We start from the raw sequence: 19,793 nt of genomic DNA on the forward strand, positions 1-19,793 counted from the left end.
GATTATTAAAGATCTACCTGAGACCAGATAAATATTTGATGATTTTGCAAAGCACTAGGATTTCTTTCAGTTTTTCTTCTGCTGACACTTTCCCCCATGGGGTCTAGACCTTGTGGTTCATTAGAGCTTGCAAATGAAGGAAGGCTGGGGTTTCCCAAGAGTGTGCGTGTGCAGGAAACGACACTAGCGAAGGCTTACCAGAGGGTGTGTGTGCTGTGTGTGCCTGCATGCGCGCCTGTGTGAGGGGGGCAGGGAGCGCAGGGGAAGGAGATGAGGGTGCAAAGCTGCCACCTAGAGGCGCCTTTCTGCAGCTTATATAACACTCGTCTGCAGCCTGGGGCTCACAGTTCCTCCAAACTGCTCAGCGCTGAGAGCAAGCCCGTAGCTGTAGCCGGGAAGGCACACCGCAGCCCAGCCAGCCCGAGGTAAGGAAGCGGTGCGGGGCAGCAGCCTGCTGAGAAAGGCAGGGGCAGGCAGAGCTCTCGCTCTTAAGCTCAGAGGGCTCTTTGGGAGGCTCTGCCTTCTGAGGTGGGTGCCGGAGTCTGGTTTCTGGAAGTGCAGGCTGCACATTGTTAACTCTGTGTTGCAAAGTGCCTCTGCGGACTCGGGGCTTCACCTCTGCTACAGAAAGCGTGGGGCCCTGGTGCAAGGCGATTTCCACGTGTGTTTGTTGAGGAATCTGGTGTTCATTTGCTGCTGTGGGCACATAAGCTCCAGGAGGCAGGGACCTTGGCGAGAAGGCACACCATCCATTCTGCTTGCCCAGAGTTGGCATAGGGATCAGCTTGGCACCACAGGTACCTGTTTTGCTCCTGTTATATTAAGGACCTGGCTAGACCTGGCTGTAAATCCGTAATTCCAGGAAGAGGAACACTTAAAGAGGCAGCCTTAAGTGAACCAGAAAGCTGGGTTGAGAATCTCTGTGAATCCAAAATGTATTTGAACTCAGCGCTTTGGGGGATTACCAGATCCTATAGTCCGGAAGCTGTAAATGGGAATGTTAAATACAACCCTGGTGTCTTCTTGTCTCTCGATTACATCCTTGCTAATCTAATTTAAGTATTTATTATTCTCTTAGAAAGTGTTAAGTCCAACTGTAATTGGAAAAAAAGCACCACACAAAAGCCTAGTATTTGATCATCTACATATATTCTTTGGCCAAAAGTGAATTTTGTTCCATTTTGTTAATGTGTGTGTGGATTTCAGGGGTGGCTGAGGGTAAGTACTGTGAGGTGAGGTCAGGAATGGGTGGTTAGCCAAGACTTGTAACTACCAGGGGGAACGAGAAGTTGTAAAAGTCAGACTGGCTGTCTCTCCCTCTCTCTCCCTCTCTCTCTCCCCTTTCTCTTTCTTGCCATTCATTTGCTTACAACAGGATTAATTAGTTTCTCGAAAGTGGGAGTGGGCCTCCGTAAATGGTTTACAGCCCCTTGGGGCAGTGACATCCCCTGAAACTTCAGCCGTTAGTCTATGAGGCAACTTTCTTTTCTTCTAAAACGCAGATGCCGCCTTTGTGTCCCTTTATTTATTCCGGGAAAATGTGGAGATCAAATAGGCATGCCTCACACGGGCAGCGGAGGCTGGATTTCTGATTTCCGTGCTGGCGCTTTCTGTGGATTTGAAGGGATGAGCCCCTGGTCTTGCTCCCCTCAGAACAGGAGCTGAGCCCAGATGCAAAGGCTTCTCTAGGGCGGAGCTGCAGGAGCTCCAGCTTGGAAACAATTTGCTCTTTTTTCCCTTCTCTGCCATAAACACTTGAATGTGCCGAGCTTCAGCCACAGCCTCCAGGAGCCTGGGCGGGGGAAGGGTGCAGAAGTCGGGAAATTGAGGAACGGTTATGTGTGGGTCTTTTTTTTTTTTTTTTTAAAGATCATGCTTTGCAATTGTAATTTTTATAAAGTCCCAGAAAGTTCCAAGGCAGCAGCTTATACTTGACTTGGTGACTTTGGAGGTGAGTCTATCCTGTTTAACAGCAAGTCCTTAGAGAGTAGAGAAGGTATTATGATTTCTAATCAGGCCCAGAACAGGCCCAGTATAGGCTTTCTGGATGAAAGAAAGAAAGAAAGAAAGAAAAAAAAAAAAACCGCACAGAACACCCTACTTAATCAGAACAGTGGCTTTTTGTGTGGTGGTTTTGGGCAGAGAGCTCCTGTTTTCAAGTCAACAGGAGGGAAGCTGGTTGACGTTTACTCCAACCTGAGGCTGGAGGGCAGTCACTTTATAAACGGTAAGAGGGAAGGCAAAGGGCCTCAGAGATCCCAGGTCTTTAGAACTTTTTTCTCAGTGATTTTGCAGAACATGAATGGAATTTGGGGCCTGAAGGCATTTGCACTTTTAAACCAGGCAACCAGGGGGCTTAGTTTTACTCTTAGCAACAGGAATGGTATTAAAATGCTGTGCAGTTGGATTATATGCATGCAGGTATAATTTAGAATGAAACCAAAAGCTTTGTCATGTCTAGTATTTTTTAAAGTCCACACATACACAAAAGGCTGGCTCTAGGACATATATTCTCTATTATAAAGAAAGCAGAGGATAAAGAGTAAGAGAGAGACCAGGACGGGGCCCGGAGGGTGTCCCTGGTTTTGGTCCTTGAAGGCTTTCTGCTGGGAATGTTCCATTCGATGCTGTCGGTACTGAGAATCTACTAGTTTGGAATGACAAAACAACCACCACAGACCCCCACCCACAGACAAGAACAAAAACGACCATTATTGCTTCGTTATGAGAGTGACCAGGGATGGCATAACTTCATGGTGACCATTTTGCAGAGCTTCAAGTGGATTTGAAAGCAGACTGCGTTTTGTTCCAGGGTCTCAGAGGGTGGAGGGGCTGTGGCTATCTAAGATGGCCTTGAACCACTGCTGGCAGGGGGACAGATAAGGCCCGGGTAGCCCGGGAGCCCGAGTTTCCAGGGCTGTGGTGGTCAGATAGCTTGCGCCTCCTGCTTTTCCTGTGGTCCCGGGGGCCTTCGAGGACGTCTTCCTTCGGTGTTACAGGAAGAGCCCGAGATTTCCCGGTGTCGCTGCGGGAGGCTCCTGTGTCTCCAGAGAGCAGCGCTGGTGAAGAGCCCTCCTAGCCAGGCCGACCTCCCACTTGGTCCTAAGCCGGGTGGGAAGGAGAGCCAGGCTCGCGCTCGCTGGGTCAGCCCAGACGGCTGCCTTTGTGAGGGAGCCTCGGATCTGCTCTGCTGGGCACAGCTTTGCTCCCTGGGCAGCCGAGCACAATAGGCCAGATCGGGTTTCTGGATGTGGTGTTCATTTTGTCCCCCAGATACTTAGAGCAGACCAGACGTCCCACGTGTTCACCTGGAGTTTGCCTGAGCGCCCGGGAGCAGGCGGCCTGCGTCAGATGGGCGTGGACTTTCCTCTGCCTGCGGTATTCCTACTTTTCTCATATTCATTATGTTTTGAGTTCTCAGGTAATTCAAAGCAGTTCCTTACTTGCATAAAATAAGGTCACTCAGGGTCGGATGAAGGTGTCGTCAGGACTATATTGCTTTCCCCTGAGTGACCCCGGTGCAGACAGCTGCCCGTGCTGCCCATCGGAAGCTTGCGGGCGGGCTGGTTGGCGTCCACCTGGATGTAATGTGTTAAACAGCAACGCACAATGACACAGGCGACGTGCAGGAGCTCTGTTCTCCGTGCCGCGGTGTCTGCCTGCCCTCATTTTCCAAGTGCGCACGCGGCCACAGGGACTGAAGGTGACGGTCAGCTCTCTGTATTTCTGCTGGCAGTTCCACTGCAGGGCACAGGGCACGGGTTGCAGAAAGCTGCTGAGGAGGTGACCTGGAGGCGCAGGTCTGGACAGGCCGGGGCCCCTCTCGCAGGGCCGGGCCTGCTCCGCCTTATCTGATCTGCCTGGGCCGAGCGCCGCACCAGCCACAGGGCACCCCTCCAGGCCTCTGGGTGGGCCTGTCACCTCCGTCCTCTAAGCTGCTTCTGCCCCAAGCTGTGGCCTTGCTCAAGACCTTCTCAGCAGACTGGCCTGACCTCCTGCCCCACCCCTGCCCGCCCTCCAAGGCCCACTCCCACCTCTTCCCCGGGCTGGGCAACTCTGCAGTCAGTACCCTCCCGGAGCCCCTGGATTGCCACTCTTCTTGAGGTCCCCCTAGGTCACTAGCGTGGGAGGCCCTCCTGTGCTGCTGGAGGTACCTGCCGCCCTGCTCATGCCTGGGACCGTGCTTGGCTTTGTGCCCGCCTGACCTCCGCAGTGTTTGGCGGGTGGAGAGGGTCCTGGCCCCCCATCTCCACCTGCCCCAGAGCAGCGCCCTGCAGACATCAGCTGGGTGAGGACTCAGAAGGGGCCTTTGGAAGCCAGTTCCAGTGCCGGCTGAGGTCACTGTCCTCAGGGGCCGTGATGACTACTGATTCACTGAGTCAGGCCACCTTGCTGTGTGGCCATAGGATGACGAAGGAGACTGGTGGGAGGCCCGGGCTTCAGTAGGAATGCAGTGGGCCGGGGGGCGTGAACACCTGCTGGGGCTGCGTGGGGAGAAGTTGGGAGCAGCAGGGGTGTGGGGGTATGGCCCCGGGGATCTCCCCAGGCTGCGAGGGGATGTGTCGAGCTGCTGACCCGAGTCAGACACCTGAGCACGCAGGCTCTTGAAGGAACTAACCAGAGTGAGGACATGTGGATCTCGGAGCAAACCCGCCCCGTGGAGACGCTGAACTTGGAGACGTCTAATTCTGGCCTCGCCCTGAGCACTGGGGTGAGCTCAGGCAAACCATTGGGTTTAGCTAAGTCCTGGGCTGCTGGCCGCAGCTGGGGGTGGCCAGAGATGTGCGGTTGATGATAGCAAGCCTCGGAAGCCAGAGGCGCGTCTCCCAGGAAAGGAGTGGGGTGGGTGCATGAGGCCCGTTCCAGACCCAGGGCCCGTGAGGAGGGCCAGATGGACGCCATGTCCAGCTCTGGCCCCTCCTGTCATGGTGGATGTGGATGCTGGGTAAGTGCAGGTGGCGGGCAGGGTCTTCAAAGCAGTGACCTTGTGGACAGGACTGGACGGGGTAGAAACGCAAGCATCAGGAAGAAGGGATGCAAACTGGTGCTTACGACTGTTTATTCTCCGGGGTCCACAGGAGCAGAACATGAGCCTTCGTTGTTCTGTGGGTTGCTCCCCCTCTATTTCAGTGTGCGTGATTTTATGTCAGATTTCAAACAGCACAGACGCTCCTGAGTGAGAACTGCAGTGCTCCTTTGTCCCCTTTGCCACCCTTCCTTCAGGGTTGCACTGGCACGGCTCTCTGTGCCTCCGTGCCCATACCTCTGCGTATGAAGATACACGTGGGTTTTCCTTTTCTCCTGCATCGAAGGGATTATGTTCACTTAACAGCATGTCGTAACTTTCCTTGCTCATAAAAAACATGCTCCCTTCCTTTTTATAGCTGTATTATATTCCAGACAGACTGCGCTGTAGTTTATTGGGCCGTTCCTCTGTTGATGGACATTTATGTGGTCTGCAATTTTTGCTAGTAAACAATTACCGATTCAGTAAATATCTTGTACATACATTTGGGGACCTGTGAATATTTCAAGATGAGAAATAAGTGAACTTGTAAAATCCTAGAATGGGAAACGTCTTTTATTATGAGCCCCTTCGTCTATTCTGGAACTTCTGTGCAGGTGCCGCACACCCGAAGCATGTGAGATGGGTCTCACTCCTTCCTGTACAGGTGCGGGCACTGAGCCCAGACAGAGCAACACACAGACTTACATTCCAAACTTCTCTTGCTCTCTGGTCTCGAGCTGGCAGGAAGGAGCTGTGGTTGGTCCAGCAGCAGGCCAGTGACGGGTCTCCTTCAGGCCCCTGGGTTATCAGTGCTCTGCTGCCAGCATAAACAGACCTGTGGCACTGGCTAAGGTGCATTAGGTCCGTGTGCGAGGAGCGAGGTGGCCTGTGGATCTGCGTGGTCCTGTGTCAGACCAGGCAAACCCCTGGGTTTATGGGAGGGTGCTGCAGGAGCGCACCAGGGTCCCCTCTCCCTCCTGCCTCCATGCTCAGGTTCCACTGGGAGCTTCGTCCCCAGCTGTGGGAAATGAGGGGTGCTGGGTGAAGGCTCCTTTGGCCTCCCAAGCTTCTGCTCCTGGCAGAAGCAGCCCCTGCTGAGGTCTAGGCAGGGAACTCTGAAGCTCTCTGCTCCAGTGGTGGATGGACCGGCAGGGAGTGGCACTGGACGGGCACCCACAGGCGGTGGTTTCAGACACTGGTCCCTGTGACTGGGCAGGTCCTGTCCTGAACAAGGGGACCTTCTGTCCGCCGGGATCCTCTTCTGGAAAGAAGCTCTGTTGCTTCCAGGCGGAGCTACTGTGTGGTGCTTTTTGGCTTTTTGTGTCCTTTAGTTCCCCACTTAAACCTGTGGAGGATCTGATTACTCCACGTCACTTGGTGGCCTTTCTCTCTGAGCTGGAGCCTTCTGCAGTGGGGACGAGAAGCCACTCAGGCCAGCAGAAGGTGGGTGGCCAGGGTGTGGGCCTGAGGCTCCGTGACAGTCTGGGTGTGGTTGCTGCTCTTCAGGCTGGTTGGTGGCCAGTGATTGGTGGTTGGCGATGGGGCCTGGAGATCTGCGCTCAGGGGCCAGAGGGAGCCTCCCCGCCTGCTCTTGGCTTCAACCCTGGGCAGTGACAGCTGTGCGCCTGCACCAGATCTCCCACTGGGAGGGAAGGGCGTAGCTGGGGGCGGCATGCTTGTCCCAGAAGTTCAGTGACCCCAGGCCCAGAGGGCAGAGGCAGGAGCCAAAGGGCTGGGTCAGGGTCCCTGAGCCCTTCCCATCGCCCACCTCGCTCTGACCTGGAGGATACTGGGGGTTAGCAGTTGCCAGGTGCAGGGGATGAGAGTCCGAGTTGATCTGGGGGAGACTGGAGGGGCCTGAAGGACACCTCTCGGCCCCAGGAGGAGCCTCCTCTCTTCAGGGCCCCGCCCTGCCTGGGGCCGTTCTCACTGAACTGCACCAGGCTACCGCGCGGGGTGCCCTCGAGTTTCCCAGGTGTGAGAGTGACAGGCTGGGTTCAGGTCCCAGTTCAGGCTGTGAAAGGCTCAGGGTGGGTCCTTTCTTTTGTGCTCTAGGACTTGAGGCTGTCCTTGCCGGCCCTAGGCTGTGCCCGTGGGGGCAGAGAAGGGGCTGAAGCCACTGCCAAAGAGCACTCTCAGGTCCCCAGGGTGTGGGGCTGCGGTTTGTCCTCCAGCGGGCCTCTGCTTCCAGTGACTGAGGACAGAGGAGATTTGGGGGAGAAAGCACCTTAAACTAAGCTGCACCGCAAAGGCGATCCATTTTAAGGGAGTGGGAAGAGAGGCTCAGGACGCTGCCTTAGGCGCTGTGCACTGGAGCCAGGCAGAGGCGCAGAGCAAGTTCATCTGGAGCCACAGGTGCAGGGTGGGGGTCAGCACAGGACACTCAGCGGCCACGGGGAGGTGGCAGGAGTGGCTTCGAGGCAGCCTGGGGCTGGTTGGCTGCCCTGAGGCCAGTCTGGCAGGCCAGGAACCTGTCTTTTGGAAAGCACCCGCCAGAGCCCTGTTGTACCCATGGCCTTTTGGGGTCCCTGAAGCTGTGTCTTAGGATGAATAATGTCTCCTGATTTGGGTGTGTTTGTCCTAACTCCATTTTGCTTTCTGGGGACCCTCCTGTGCCTTCATGTCACCACAGGCTGGGGATCACTGGGCTATGGGGTCCTTCCTGGTCACAGAGCCAGTGACCCAAACCATAGAGGAGCAGAGGACATGTGGCTGCCCTGGATGCCCAGATCCTAACTGAGGCTGGGTTAGGCCAGCAGGAGGGCTCCGTGTGACCACCTACATTCCGCCCAAGGAGCCATCCAGGCCTGTGACTGTCTCTTGTGTTGGGATTCAGGAACAGGTGGCCTGCTGCGTGTTTTGAGGCTGTGGAGGGTCTTCTCCGTCCTCAGGGACTCTGTCCATGTTTTCCTAAGGAGTGCCCTATCCAGCTGCAAGTCCTCCGTGGGCTCCTGGACCCTCTGGGGGTTTTATTATGCAGTCAGGAAGAGCCAGTTTGCGAAGTGGAGAAGAACCAGGTGAGGTTTTGCTTTTCTGCTAAAGGGGAGAAAGAAGTCGATTGTTCCCGCTGGCCGGTGGCTGGCCGGTGACAGGTGACAGCTCATTGAGCACTGAGCATCGCCTACCGACGGATTCTGGGCTAGGCCTTGTCCCTGAGGCAATGCTGAGGTGGGCGAGGCTGTTTTAGGACAGCAGATGCAGGCAGGGCAACCAGCAAGTCTTAAGTTGGACTCTGTGGGGTGGAGGAGCCGGAATTCCAACCTGGGAATGCCCCACCTTGGTTTCTCAGTCAGCAAGGCCACCTGGCACCCACTGACTATTGTTCTGGAGCCTCGAGGATTTCCTATGTGTAACGTGGAGTCACTTTGAATAGCCTGGCAGGTGAGCCTGACTCTTGGCCAGCCAGCACCTGAGGCAGGTGGCAGAACTGACGCCGACCTGGAGGGCCTCAGTCCCTTTCACTCCCCCCAGCACACAGTGAGGTTGGGCGGGGTGACGCCAACCCAGGTCCACAGCCTGGAGGGACTTCAGGGCTGTCAAGGGACAGAGGACACTGGAGGGCAGCTCCTGGCAGCTCTCACGTGTCTGTGGAGAATCACTGCAGACGCGGGGCTACCTGTGGCTGAGCCCTGGCTGGCTGTGAAGTGCTGACCGTGGAGCTGGCTGGCCTCACGTCGGGTTAGCAGGGGGAAGCTGGCAGATGTCAGCCCTCCAGAAAGGCAGCAGGTGGTGACCTCTGTGCTTCGGGTCTTGGCACGTGTCACTCGTGAAGCAGTTGAACAAATAAAGGAACGGAAAACTAGGCGCAGGCCAGGGCCTGAGGCAGCTGGCTGGTGCCCTCAGCTGACATTGCTCAGCCACCCAAGTCTGTGGTTTTAGGGTGCGTTTGGGCTGCAGGGCATTGCACCCATGCTGGTCAAGCTCCAAGTGGCCTCATGGCTGAATCTAAGGGGCCAAAGATCTAGGTTTGCACATGAGTTTTGCAGAAAAGTAATAAGCGCTAAGTCATGTTTTAAATGCAGATTGGGTTGGGGATTTGAATGCTTTCATCCAGACACCAAAGCAGGATGCTTGGAGTTCAGCATGCCAGGGGCAGACCAACCCTGCCATGCTTGGGGGACCTGTCCCCTGCTGAGGAGGAGCAGGCCCTCAGCTCTGCTGTGGCCAGGCTCAGCAGCCTGACGTTTCTTTGGCCCTGTACCGTGTTGCCTTCACACCCTGGGCACCGCCAGGCTGAGGGGTCTTGAGAACACAGCTGTGAACAGATGGAAGACACACACAGTGTCTGTCTGGGTGCTGTGTGGACGGGACTCTGGGAGTTTATTTTATGGGACCCCATTCTCGTGGGGCTGCTGTCTTTCCTCCTTACTTTTGAGGACACCTTAGAACTTAAGCAAAACCGCGGGACCTTGTCAGGACCCCGGAAAAGTGTTGCCTGGTGGCCGAGTTTCCCTACTGAGTGTTTCTCCCATCTCTCCGGCCCGCTGTAGGTGGTTCTCGCTGCCGCCCACCATGGATCTGCATCTCTTCGACTACACGGAGCCAGGGAACCTCTCTGACATCAGCTGGCCGTGCAACAGCAGCGACTGCATCCTGGTGGACACGGTGCAGTGCCCCGCCATGCCCCACAAGAGCCTCCTGCTCTACACGCTCTCCTTCATCTACATCTTCGTCTTCGTGATTGGCATGATCGCCAACTCTGTGGTGGTCTGGGTGAACATCCAGGCCAAGACCACGGGCTACGCCACCCACTGCTACATCTTGAACCTTGCCATCGCGGACCTGTGGGTGGTCCTCACCATCCCGGTCTGGGTGGTCAGCCTGCTGCAGCACAACCAGTGGCCCATGGGCGAGCTCACCTGCAAGGTCACACACCTCATTTTCTCCATCAACCTCTTCGGCAGCATCTTCTTCCTCACCTGCATGAGCGTGGACCGCTACCTCTCCATCACCTACTTCACCAGCACCTCCAGCCGCAGGAAGAAGACGGTGCGCCGCATCGTGTGTGTCCTGGTGTGGCTGCTGGCCTTCTGCGTGTCTCTGCCGGACACCTACTACCTGAAGACCGTCACGTCTGCTTCCAACAATGAGACCTACTGCCGGTCCTTCTACCCCGAGCACAGCATCAAGGAGTGGCTGATCGGCATGGAGCTGGTCTCTGTTGTCCTGGGCTTCGCCGTCCCCTTCTCCATTATAGCTGTCTTCTACTTCCTGCTTGCCAGAGCCATCTCGGCGTCCGGCGACCAGGAGAAGCACAGCAGCCGGAAGATCATCTTCTCCTACGTGGTGGTCTTCCTGGTGTGCTGGCTGCCCTACCACGTGGTGGTGCTGCTGGACATCTTCTCCATCCTGCACTACCTGCCCTTCACCTGCCAGCTGGAGAACGCGCTCTTCACGGCGCTGCACGTCACGCAGTGCCTGTCCCTGGTGCACTGCTGCGTCAACCCCGTGCTCTACAGCTTCATCAACCGCAACTACCGGTACGAGCTGATGAAGGCCTTCATCTTCAAGTACTCTGCCAAAACGGGCCTCACCAAGCTCATCGACGCCTCCAGAGTGTCGGAGACGGAGTACTCGGCGCTGGAGCAGAACACCAAATGACCTGCTCCGCAGAGGCCAGGGACAGGGAGCTTGTGAACACGGCTGGGGCCGCATGGCGTCCAGAGGAGAGCAAGGGAGCTCTGGGTCTTGATGCCCGAGTGACGTGCAGAGGAGAGGCGTGATGGGGCGCGTCCTCCTCTCCTTCCACGCCACTGCAGCTGTTGCCAGCTGTGCGTTGCGACTCTTTTGCAAAGGCAGAGCTGGGCCGTGCAGCCAACCCTGAGTGTCAGAGCCAGCTTCAGGACAGGCTTGCCTGGACGTCTGTACAATAGGATCTTCTGCGGCTTCCTGAAATTTTTATATGGTGACTTGTATTTAAGTTTTAAGACTTTATTTTCTCACTATTGGCGTACCTTATAAATGTATTTCAAAGTTAAATATATTTTAAATATTGTATGGGAGGTATAATGCTGACATACTCAGATCGTTGTAGTTTTAAGTTTAGTTTGACTTCAGTTTTGACTAAAGATGACATAATTGTTAGCTGATTTAAAATGATATATATATATGGATATATATATATATAAATATATGCCAGTCTTGGCTGAAATGTTTTATTTACAATAGTTTTATATCTGTGTGGTGTGCTGTACCAGCGCAGGATATGGAACAGAAACTGCTCCATCGTGCAGTTTGGGACGTTAATAGTATTGCAGAGTTACATTTAAAGCAAAAGAAGACCGTTCCAGGCTGCAAGCCTGTGCACAAAATGAACAGAGTTCTCTTAATTTGTAAGTTATTTTTTTTAATAAAGAATTTTGTTTCCTAAGGGTGCATCCGTACCCCAGTTGTGAAAGCGCGATACTGCGTGGATGTACATGGCACACACAGGCCAGCTGAGTAAATGTATTTAAAGAGACAGCCACCATGAAGCAAAACCCAGGGGCCAGGGTGGATGAGTGGCACAGGGCGTGACTTCTAGCGCGCTTTCCAGGCGGTGGTGTGTTGGGGAGGGAGGTGGTGGGCCGTGTGCAGCCAGGTGTCTGCGGAGGCAGAAGCGGGAGGCGTGTGGCCTGGATCTGCCAGGACTGCTGGGATCCCAGGGCCGCCTGTCACCACCCTCACACCTGAGGCCAGGCAGTGGCTCTCTGACTCCACGGGGGCTGACGTGCCCACGCCCACTGGTGCACACTCCCGCCTTGGTCCAAGCAGCGTAATCGGGGGACGTCACTGCCCGGAAGGCTGGGATAATAGCAGAACAATTCGCTAAAATGCAAGACGGAGAAGTAAGGCAAGGGGACATGAAGTCGGGGAAATTGTGACCCGGACACGTTCCGACCTTGAAAATGGGCCGGTGTTTGCGCTGAGGCGCCTGGAGTTCAAGTGCAAACCAAGACTCCCCGGGCAGTGGGCTCGGGAGGAGGGGTGGAGACGGGTGAGTCAGTCCAGCGCTCAGCTGTGCGGCCCTTCCCCTCAGGCGACCCCTCCTGCCCAGGAGTTCAGGTATGCAGTAGGCACATGCGCGGTGGCGGGGGCTCCTCGTCCACACACAGAGGTTCCTGTGTCACCTGCTTTGGTGGCTCCTTCTGTTGTCCCCTGACACACGGGACCACGGACTCCTTTCTTACCGCTCTGTAGCCCAGGGTGACCACTGAGTGCAGAGGGGGACAGGCAGGACAGAGAGCAGGCTTGCTGGCTGAGCCCCTCCCGCTATGCACAGCAGCTGCCCAGCCCTGAGCTCTCCCTCTGTACAGCGGCAGTGTGCCCTGAGCTACCCCCTACCAAGTGCCAGGGCCGAGGCTGAGCAGCTCGGTGCCTTGTCTGGGCATGTGGGTGACCACAGACGCTGGGCCTGCAGGACTGACCAGGAGGAGTGACCCCTACTGGGCGTAGGGGTGCACATCTGTATCCCAGCCACGTGGGGCGGGAGGATCACAGGTTCCAGGCCAGCCTGGGCAACTTAGTGAGCTCCTGTCTCAAAATAGAAAATAAAGGTCTGCGATGCGGCTCAGCGGAAAGATGCCTAGGGTCTGGGTTCAACCCCCAGTACCACACTCTGAGAAATAAGAGAGGAAAAATAACCCCAGCTGTGCAGCACAAGCATACGGCACAAATCCATGGGTAAACTAATCACGTTCATTAAAATCACCACCTGTGAATTTATTAAGTTATCAGAGCACATGGACACATGGGTGTATCAGACCCACATCCGGGAAACCCGGCCATGAGCTTGCAGACACTGCAGACCACCTAACCTTGCAGCCCCTCACTGAACACCAGGAGAGGCTTCTGAGACAAAGGCAGAGAGGTGCACACTGACCCACCATCGCATCCGACTCCCCAGTGGATGCATCAGGGGTCAACAGACCAGGAACTCAGGAGGTCAATGGGTGAACCATTGAGGGGCCCTGGTGCTTCAGCCAGTTCACACTTCCTGCTTGACCTGTCCACCTGAAGCTGCCTGCCATCAGGACCCTGGCCTTGACCCCCTGCCCTTAGCTCCATGCCCCTGAGCAACCTGAATTTGTATCTGCTCCCACCTTGATCTCACTGGGGACTCTTTAAACTCTGTGGCCACTGTTAACCCTTTCTCAGCTATTTTGTGACATCTCTATCTTTGTGTGACGTGTGGTGTGTGACTTGAATGTTATTAGTAGTTAAGATTGGAATGGAATCAAAGAACAGATGATTGTCACATCGTGACCTCTCGTGAACCCTGTGTACTCAGTGAACTAGTCAAGGAGATTGGTGAGGCTTGTGAATCTATTGTTGCACACCAAGTTCTGACAGCGTGGAGAGACACAGCGTGTGCGTCCGTGTTAACGGCACAGCTCGCTCACAACAGAGTGTGAGCCTGCAATAGCACCGGGCTCAGGAGCCCACCCCTTTTGCTCTAGGGGAAACCTCCACATCCCCACTGCCGCTGTTGGCCCAGGCTCTGGAGATGCCTCTGTGGCCTGTTGTCTCCAGGGTGCAGGTTCCACCCTTGGATGCTCTGGTGACTAAGTGTTCCCTGCCTCTTCTAGAAATTCCCTTTTCTGTCCTGTCTGGGACTCCAAGACTTGTTGATGGATCCCAGGTTATCTGCACTCCAAAACTTTACACTGAATTAGGCTGCAACATCCTTCCCTGGAGCGATGTCAGAGGCCAGAGATGCAGGTGATGGGATGCAAAAGATACAGCAGGGAGAAGTTCGTCTTCCAAGATGGACAAGGACTTCTGTCCCACCCTGGAAGTGGACATGGAGGTGGTGGAAGGAGTAGTGTCAGGTGCGGATCCGGTGTGGGGAGGCTGGGCAGGCCTCTGGCCTCCTAGGGATCCAGAGACCAGAGGGTCTGGAATTCTTCTGTTGCAGGGTCATCCTTTTTGGTGACCAGGTCTTTAAAAACACCAGCTTCCAAGGTGGCAAGAAAGCTATTACCACCTCAGCCACTGAGGGCCTCTGGAGTCCTGGGTATGGGTGGACCTCAGAGCTGGGAGGGAAACTGCCTGGGTTGCCTGGGCGTTGCCTGCTGGAGCCGCCACCCGCCCCCAGAGAGGGGAGTCTTCATGCCCGCCATTCCCTCCTTGGTGGGGGAGATGTCAGAGGTCCCCGGTGTGACCTCTGGGGAGTCAACATCAAATGCTTTCCGTCTGGCTCCACGTGTGAGCGACTTGCTTTGCTCACACCCTAGGCTTTCTGCAAGTGAAGAAGGAAAGCGTGACCACCGAGGATGCTGGACGTGAAGCTCCGTGGGCACCGAGGAGCACATCCTTGCCTGTTCCAGGGCTCTTTGTCCCTTGAGGGCTCCCACGAGTGCTCATGCCAGGACCCAGGGATGAGACCCCTTGGACGTTGGTGTCGAGCTCCGGCCGAGCACCGGGTTATTGCCCGTGCGCCTGAGGACTTCTTGGTCTCCAGGCGGCAGCGGCTCAGGGGTATATGTTCGTCTGCTAGGCCTAGGGCTCTCCCCGAGGACACAGACGGTAATTAACGGGTGCGATTGGGATGGGCCAAGGCTGATTCCCTTTTGCAATGGGTGAAGAGGTCTGGCTCCTGGTCAGCCCTTTTAGTAGAGGTTGCTTACCTGAAACCTGTTTTCATGCACGCACACACAAGCAAACGCACGTGCTCGCACACAGACACGGGCACGTGCTACAGCCTGTGTAGCTAATACACACGCACAGACCCGGTCCCCATGGTCAGGTCTGCGACAGCCTGGCCAGAGCCTGGGCCGCAGGGTGGAGGTCCGCCTTCCGTAAAGTTGGGACTCTGCCATAACTCAGGGCAGCCAGAGGTACTGTCGGGTTTCACTTTGCTAAACCTCAATTTCCTGCTGTGGAGGCAGATGAAGATGGTATTGCTCCGCGAGGTGGTGGCTCAGTCCCTGCAAGGTGCTGGTCGCAGCCGGAGGCCTGCCCTGTCTGCCTCCTCTGGGCGTCGTCTGTATTTTTCTTCGTAGCAGTGCGTTCCAGACCCACAGGGAGGGGAAGTGTCTGCCTGTGGGCAGTGACTGAAAACGCGAGGCCCATGTCCACCTCAAACTGCTACTTTGCCTCCCAGGAGACAGGTGGCAACGTCTGCAGACATTTCAGTGGTCACAACTTGGGCAGGGCATGGACTGACCCTCAGGGGTTGAGGCCAGGGGTGCTCAGGAGCAGCCGTGACACAGAGAGTCAGACCCAGACATCAGTAGAGCTGGGGTGCAGAGACCCTGGCCCAGGACAAAACTACCATCTGAGCTAAGATTGGGCAGGGACTTCGACAACCCCTGGGCACCCCAGGGAAGTATTCGAGAGGGTCCTTGGGACCTCGGCTTCCTCCCTCCTAGCCTTCTCGCTGCAGGACTCCAGCTAACAGGCAAGGGAGACACACGTGTGTGGGACTCAGGCCAGTGTTTTCATTGTGCCCAAGTGGACTTTGATGACATGAATTCAGTGCATTAGTTTACATAAAAGATGTGCTCATGGAAAGCGTACACACACGCTAAGCATTAGTCAATCTTTTAAGTGCATTTGGGAGGTTTCAAATTTCATTTTAATATTGAAAATATTTAGTTTAAGAGGCCCCAGAAAGAACAGGGATAGTGGTCAGAGCGGCCAACAGGATGGCAGCCGGCCAGGGAGGAAGATTCAATTTGCTTCTTGTTAGCTCAGTGATGTTGGCAACACTTGCCCATGAATCTCAACCTCCTCGCCTTGAGATCACTTCCTCGCCTTCGCAGGAGGATGGTGGATGTCAAGGCAGCATGCCCACCAGGTGATGGAGTTGAACAAACAGCTAAAGGGTGAAGGTGGTGCATGGGACCCTGCATAAGGCCACGCAGGTGATCTGAAACACTGTCCGGCTTTACCTGGACTCCTCTGCTGGTCCAGTGCTTCACCCATGCTGTCTGACTGGGTTGTTGGTGTTGAGGTGCCTCCTTCCTCTGTGTGCTCGAGCCCCGGCTGGTCCTCGCCTCCGAGCAGGCCTTGCCTACCTGGCTATTGCTGTGGCACTGTGCGCAGGACGCTGGCCTGCGTTTCCCAGGGCCAGGCTTCTCCAGCTCCGAGATGGTGGCCACGGGGAAGGAAGGGGGCTGGATGAAGGAGGATATGGTTATCTGTGTGGAATATGAGGAGTGAGGCCCGATTTCTGGGATTCTCTCATGTTCACAGGCTTCGTTTCTGCGAGCTTTTCATATGCTTATGCACTCGGGCCCTTCCGTGTGGGATTTGGAACGGCTGCCAATCACAGCGTTTCACCCCTGCGGGTTGGGGGAAAGTGGAGGCTTCATTAGCCATTTGTCGCAACATCCAGAAGCAGCAGAATGGAAACATCTGAATTCCCATAGTTATTTCCGGAACGAAACTGATTAAAATAATTTCCTAGGTAGGTCAGAATCTTCCTTTTAACAATTTCACAAGAAAAGGCAGAGAGAAAGTCTTCATGGCGATGACATTAAATCTGCTTGGGTGACTCAGAATGTATGTTGGCACGGCAACACGCCATGTGGTGGGCAGCAGACATGTCTTGGTGGTGGCGTGACTGAAAGGGCGGCTTCAGCAAGCCGTGCAGGCCGGCTTCCTCTCAGCCTTTCACAGAAAAAGCGTTTGAAGCCCATCTTTTCATTCCCTTTTGCAGGGCCGTAATCAATAGGAAGGACGTGGTCACGTCTCCCCACCGTCCCACCCTGTGGGTCGTGCTTTAAAGTGCCGGTTGTGTTCTGTGCCGCGCCGTAATGAGAATTTGAATTTCGTGCGAATCCTGAAGTGTGAGTGAAAGCTCGCGGGGCGCCAGCTGTGCGGCCCATGAATGCCTGTCCTGATGATTCATTCCACGCTCCTTCCCGTCAGCTCGCTCATCCAGCGCACCTTCGCCCACCCACCCCGGTCAGCCCAGCTTCACTCAGTGCCCACGGGTGCGGTGCGCCCTGCTTGTCTTTGAATGCTGGGCCTCCGAGGATGCCTTTGACACGCTTGGACGGGGAGACGGGCAATGAGACATGGAGAGATGGCCACGGGCAGCCTGGTGAGACAGTCCTGGACATCAGAGCCAGAAGGTCCTTTATATGGGAAGAACCCAGAAGACCTAAGAAGACGTGGTCCCCAGGGCACAAAGCGTGGCCCCGCAGCCCTCACCCCTGGGACGCTGTCTCTTTTGGAGAATATGCTTTAGATATCAGAGGGTGTCCAGATGTCACACTGATGCCATCGTTGGACACAGAAGAAACTGCTGGGTGGGACTCAGGTTGTAGGACTGCCCTGCTCCGAGGACAGAAAGTGGGGCTCAGGACAAGGATGTTGGGAGTGAACAGTGTGGCCTCAGGCTTTCTGGGTGGATGGTGGCAGCCTCCTTTGGATCCCCTATTCCTGTGCAGCCTGGGGCTTGTCCCCCTCCCTACGATGAATGCAGCCATCTAGAGTCCAGGACTTCCTAGGCATCCTGCTCATGCACAGGTGACAGGTGTCCGGTAGGTCTTCTTTGTCCCTAAGGTTTGAGAGAGAGCTGGCTGTTCAGGAGAACCCCTTGACACTGCCAGACCCTGGGGCCACGGCTGGCCACAGGCGCTGTCCTGCAGGACTTCTGCAACCAGGCCATGGAGCCCACGCCCTGCTGGACCAGAGGGGGCTGGCAGGTTCCCCCAGCACCATGGGCAGGGACATGGTGATATTCATAGGTCAGTGTGAACGGATCTCAAGGGAATGGACATTTTTAAGTACACAACGGCTCTCCGTTCTCACCAGCTGCAGAATGTCCCGGTCCACTGAACACAGGTTTGTAAAAGGCACAGGTGGTCTCTGTGTGCCTCAGCTCTCCATCCTGCTCATTGGCACCTGCTGCAGGCTCTCCTGGCCTGCCAGTCTCTGCAGGTAAGAGAGGCAGAGGCCACACTCTAAAGGCTGGGATCTCATGGCCACACCTGGCCAGCCGAGGCCCAGGGTCTCCTTACATTCTCCCTATCCTCAACCCAGTTTTTACAGGAGTTTTGAATTATCTACCCCACATACCAAACACGGTTCCCTGGCCCTGTCACCTGCCCCAGCCGGGCCCTTCCCCACCCAGTCTGTACACTTAGCCATTAAAGACTCGACTCACACTCTCAAGCTGCTGTCCTTGAGCACTGGCTTCCTCGCCTAGGAAGAATCTAGAAATGCCCTTAGCCCTTGTGGCCAGACCTGGAGGTGCAGTGGTGGATGGGCCCAGCTCCAGGGTGCATGTCCTGCTCCAAGTCTCCGGTTGGATGGCAGCCTCCCTCGCTTCCCCTCTCCCCTCACCTGCCTCCCACGCTCTCTGACTGGGGGTGAGAGAACTGATGTGTGCCAGCCCAGCAACCTGTTCACTGCTGTCACTCAATACCGCAGACTGGGTGGCAGGAGCATCAGAAATGCTTTCCCACAGTCCTAGAGGCTGAGACGTCGGGGCTTTCTGGCAAGGCAGGTTTGACCCCAGCCTCCTGCCTTGGCCTGCAGGTGGCCACCGGCTCTGGGTATGCTCACGTGGCTTCTGAGCCTCTTCTTCAACAGACTCAGGCCCTGCATCAGGCCCTGCCCCCCGAATGCACTGAACCTTAATTACTTCCTCAGGCATTTAGATCTCTACTTTCAGTCCGCCATGGTGGTGGGATACTGGGAGGTGAGCCATTTATTCCTCCGATGGTTTGTAATCCTTTATACTGAGCTTCCTGCTTCCAGTCTGTCTCCTGTGGGGGCCCTCCTGACACAGCAATGGGGCAGGAACAGGCCAGCGAGTCCACCTGTGTCCACGGGAGGCTTCCCTGCCTGGCCCGTCGTGGACCCCTCGCCTACCCCGGCCCTACCTAGTCTCCTCCTCTTCTGAGCCCCCTCTGCCGCGTCTCTGTCCCCGACCTCCCCTTCACACAGGATCCTGGTGCCTTTCCAGGGTGTGGCCCCGCCTGCTGGCCAGTGCTCCTCCTGTGCATGGAGTGCGCGTCACAACTGCGACTCTAGCATGGAGCTCATCTCCCGGCCACAGGGAAGACACAGGAAAAGGAACAGAGGCAGCTGCTCCTGCAGTTCAGTAGGCACGTTGATGATGGAAACATGCCACCCTGAGAGAGCCGCGTGCGCATGCGTGCATGTGCATGTGGGCGTGCTGTGGTGTGTGCTGTCGTGATGTGCATGGATGTGGTGTGTGAATAATGCACATGGTGTGTGTGTTGTGTGGGCTCACGTGTGCACGGGTGTGCTGTGTATATAGCATATGCTGTGTTATGTGTGATGTGTAGTATGTATGTGGTGAATTGCGTGTATAGTGTGTGCGGCATGTATGTGTTTGTCATGTGGTATGTATTATGCAGATGTGGAGTTCTGTGTTCTGTGTGTGCAGTACGTATGCGGTGTAGTGCACATGTGTAGTGTGTATTATATGTGTGTGGTGTGTGCGTAGTGTAGACTATACATGTGGTGTGTTGCATATGTGTAGTGTGTCTGGAGTGTGTTGTGTGGTTTTGTGTCATATTTGGTGTGTGTGGCATGTCATTTGTGTAGCATGTGTTCTACTTGGTGTGCAGTTTGTTGTATATGTGTACTGTGAATGGTGTGAGCTTGTGCTGTTTGTTATGTGTGATGCGCATAGTGTGTTTGTGGCGTATTATGTGTGTAGCACTGTGGTATGTGTATGTTGTGTTGCATAGGTGTAATGTGCATGGTGGGTATTACTGGTATTATTTGGTATTTGTATTGTATGTGGTGTGTTACATGTGTAGTGTATATGTGATGTGTGGTGTGTTATATGTGGGTAGTATGTGCGACGTCTGTTTTT

General features: G+C 55.3%; 1 protein-coding gene across 2 annotated transcripts; it reads left to right on the forward strand.

Moving 5' to 3' along the window:
* The first annotated feature begins 317 nt into the window (after positions 1-317).
* On the forward strand, positions 318-11,379 carry Ackr3 (atypical chemokine receptor 3). 2 transcript variants are annotated; one of them, XM_047547685.1, is made up of 2 exons: positions 318-425; positions 9,499-11,379. In XM_047547685.1, exon 2 carries the CDS (start codon positions 9,521-9,523, stop codon positions 10,607-10,609), a length of 1,089 nt encoding a protein of 362 aa, XP_047403641.1. In that variant the 5' UTR covers positions 318-425; positions 9,499-9,520; the 3' UTR covers positions 10,610-11,379. The 2 variants fall into 2 exon arrangements, with proteins under 2 accessions (XP_047403641.1, XP_047403643.1); XM_047547687.1 differs by lacking the exon at positions 318-425 and adding an exon at positions 8,003-8,025.
* Positions 11,380-19,793: the final 8,414 nt, after the last annotated feature.

The sequence above is a fragment of the Sciurus carolinensis genome, chromosome 3, assembly GCF_902686445.1.
Source record: "Sciurus carolinensis chromosome 3, mSciCar1.2, whole genome shotgun sequence".
Lineage (NCBI taxonomy): Eukaryota > Metazoa > Chordata > Mammalia > Rodentia > Sciuridae > Sciurus > Sciurus carolinensis.

Excerpts from the sequence above, each read along its gene's own strand:
- Ackr3 (XM_047547685.1), top strand. The coding sequence starts at position 9,521 with ATGGATCTGCATCTCTTCGACTACACGGAGCCAGGGAACCTCTCTGAC.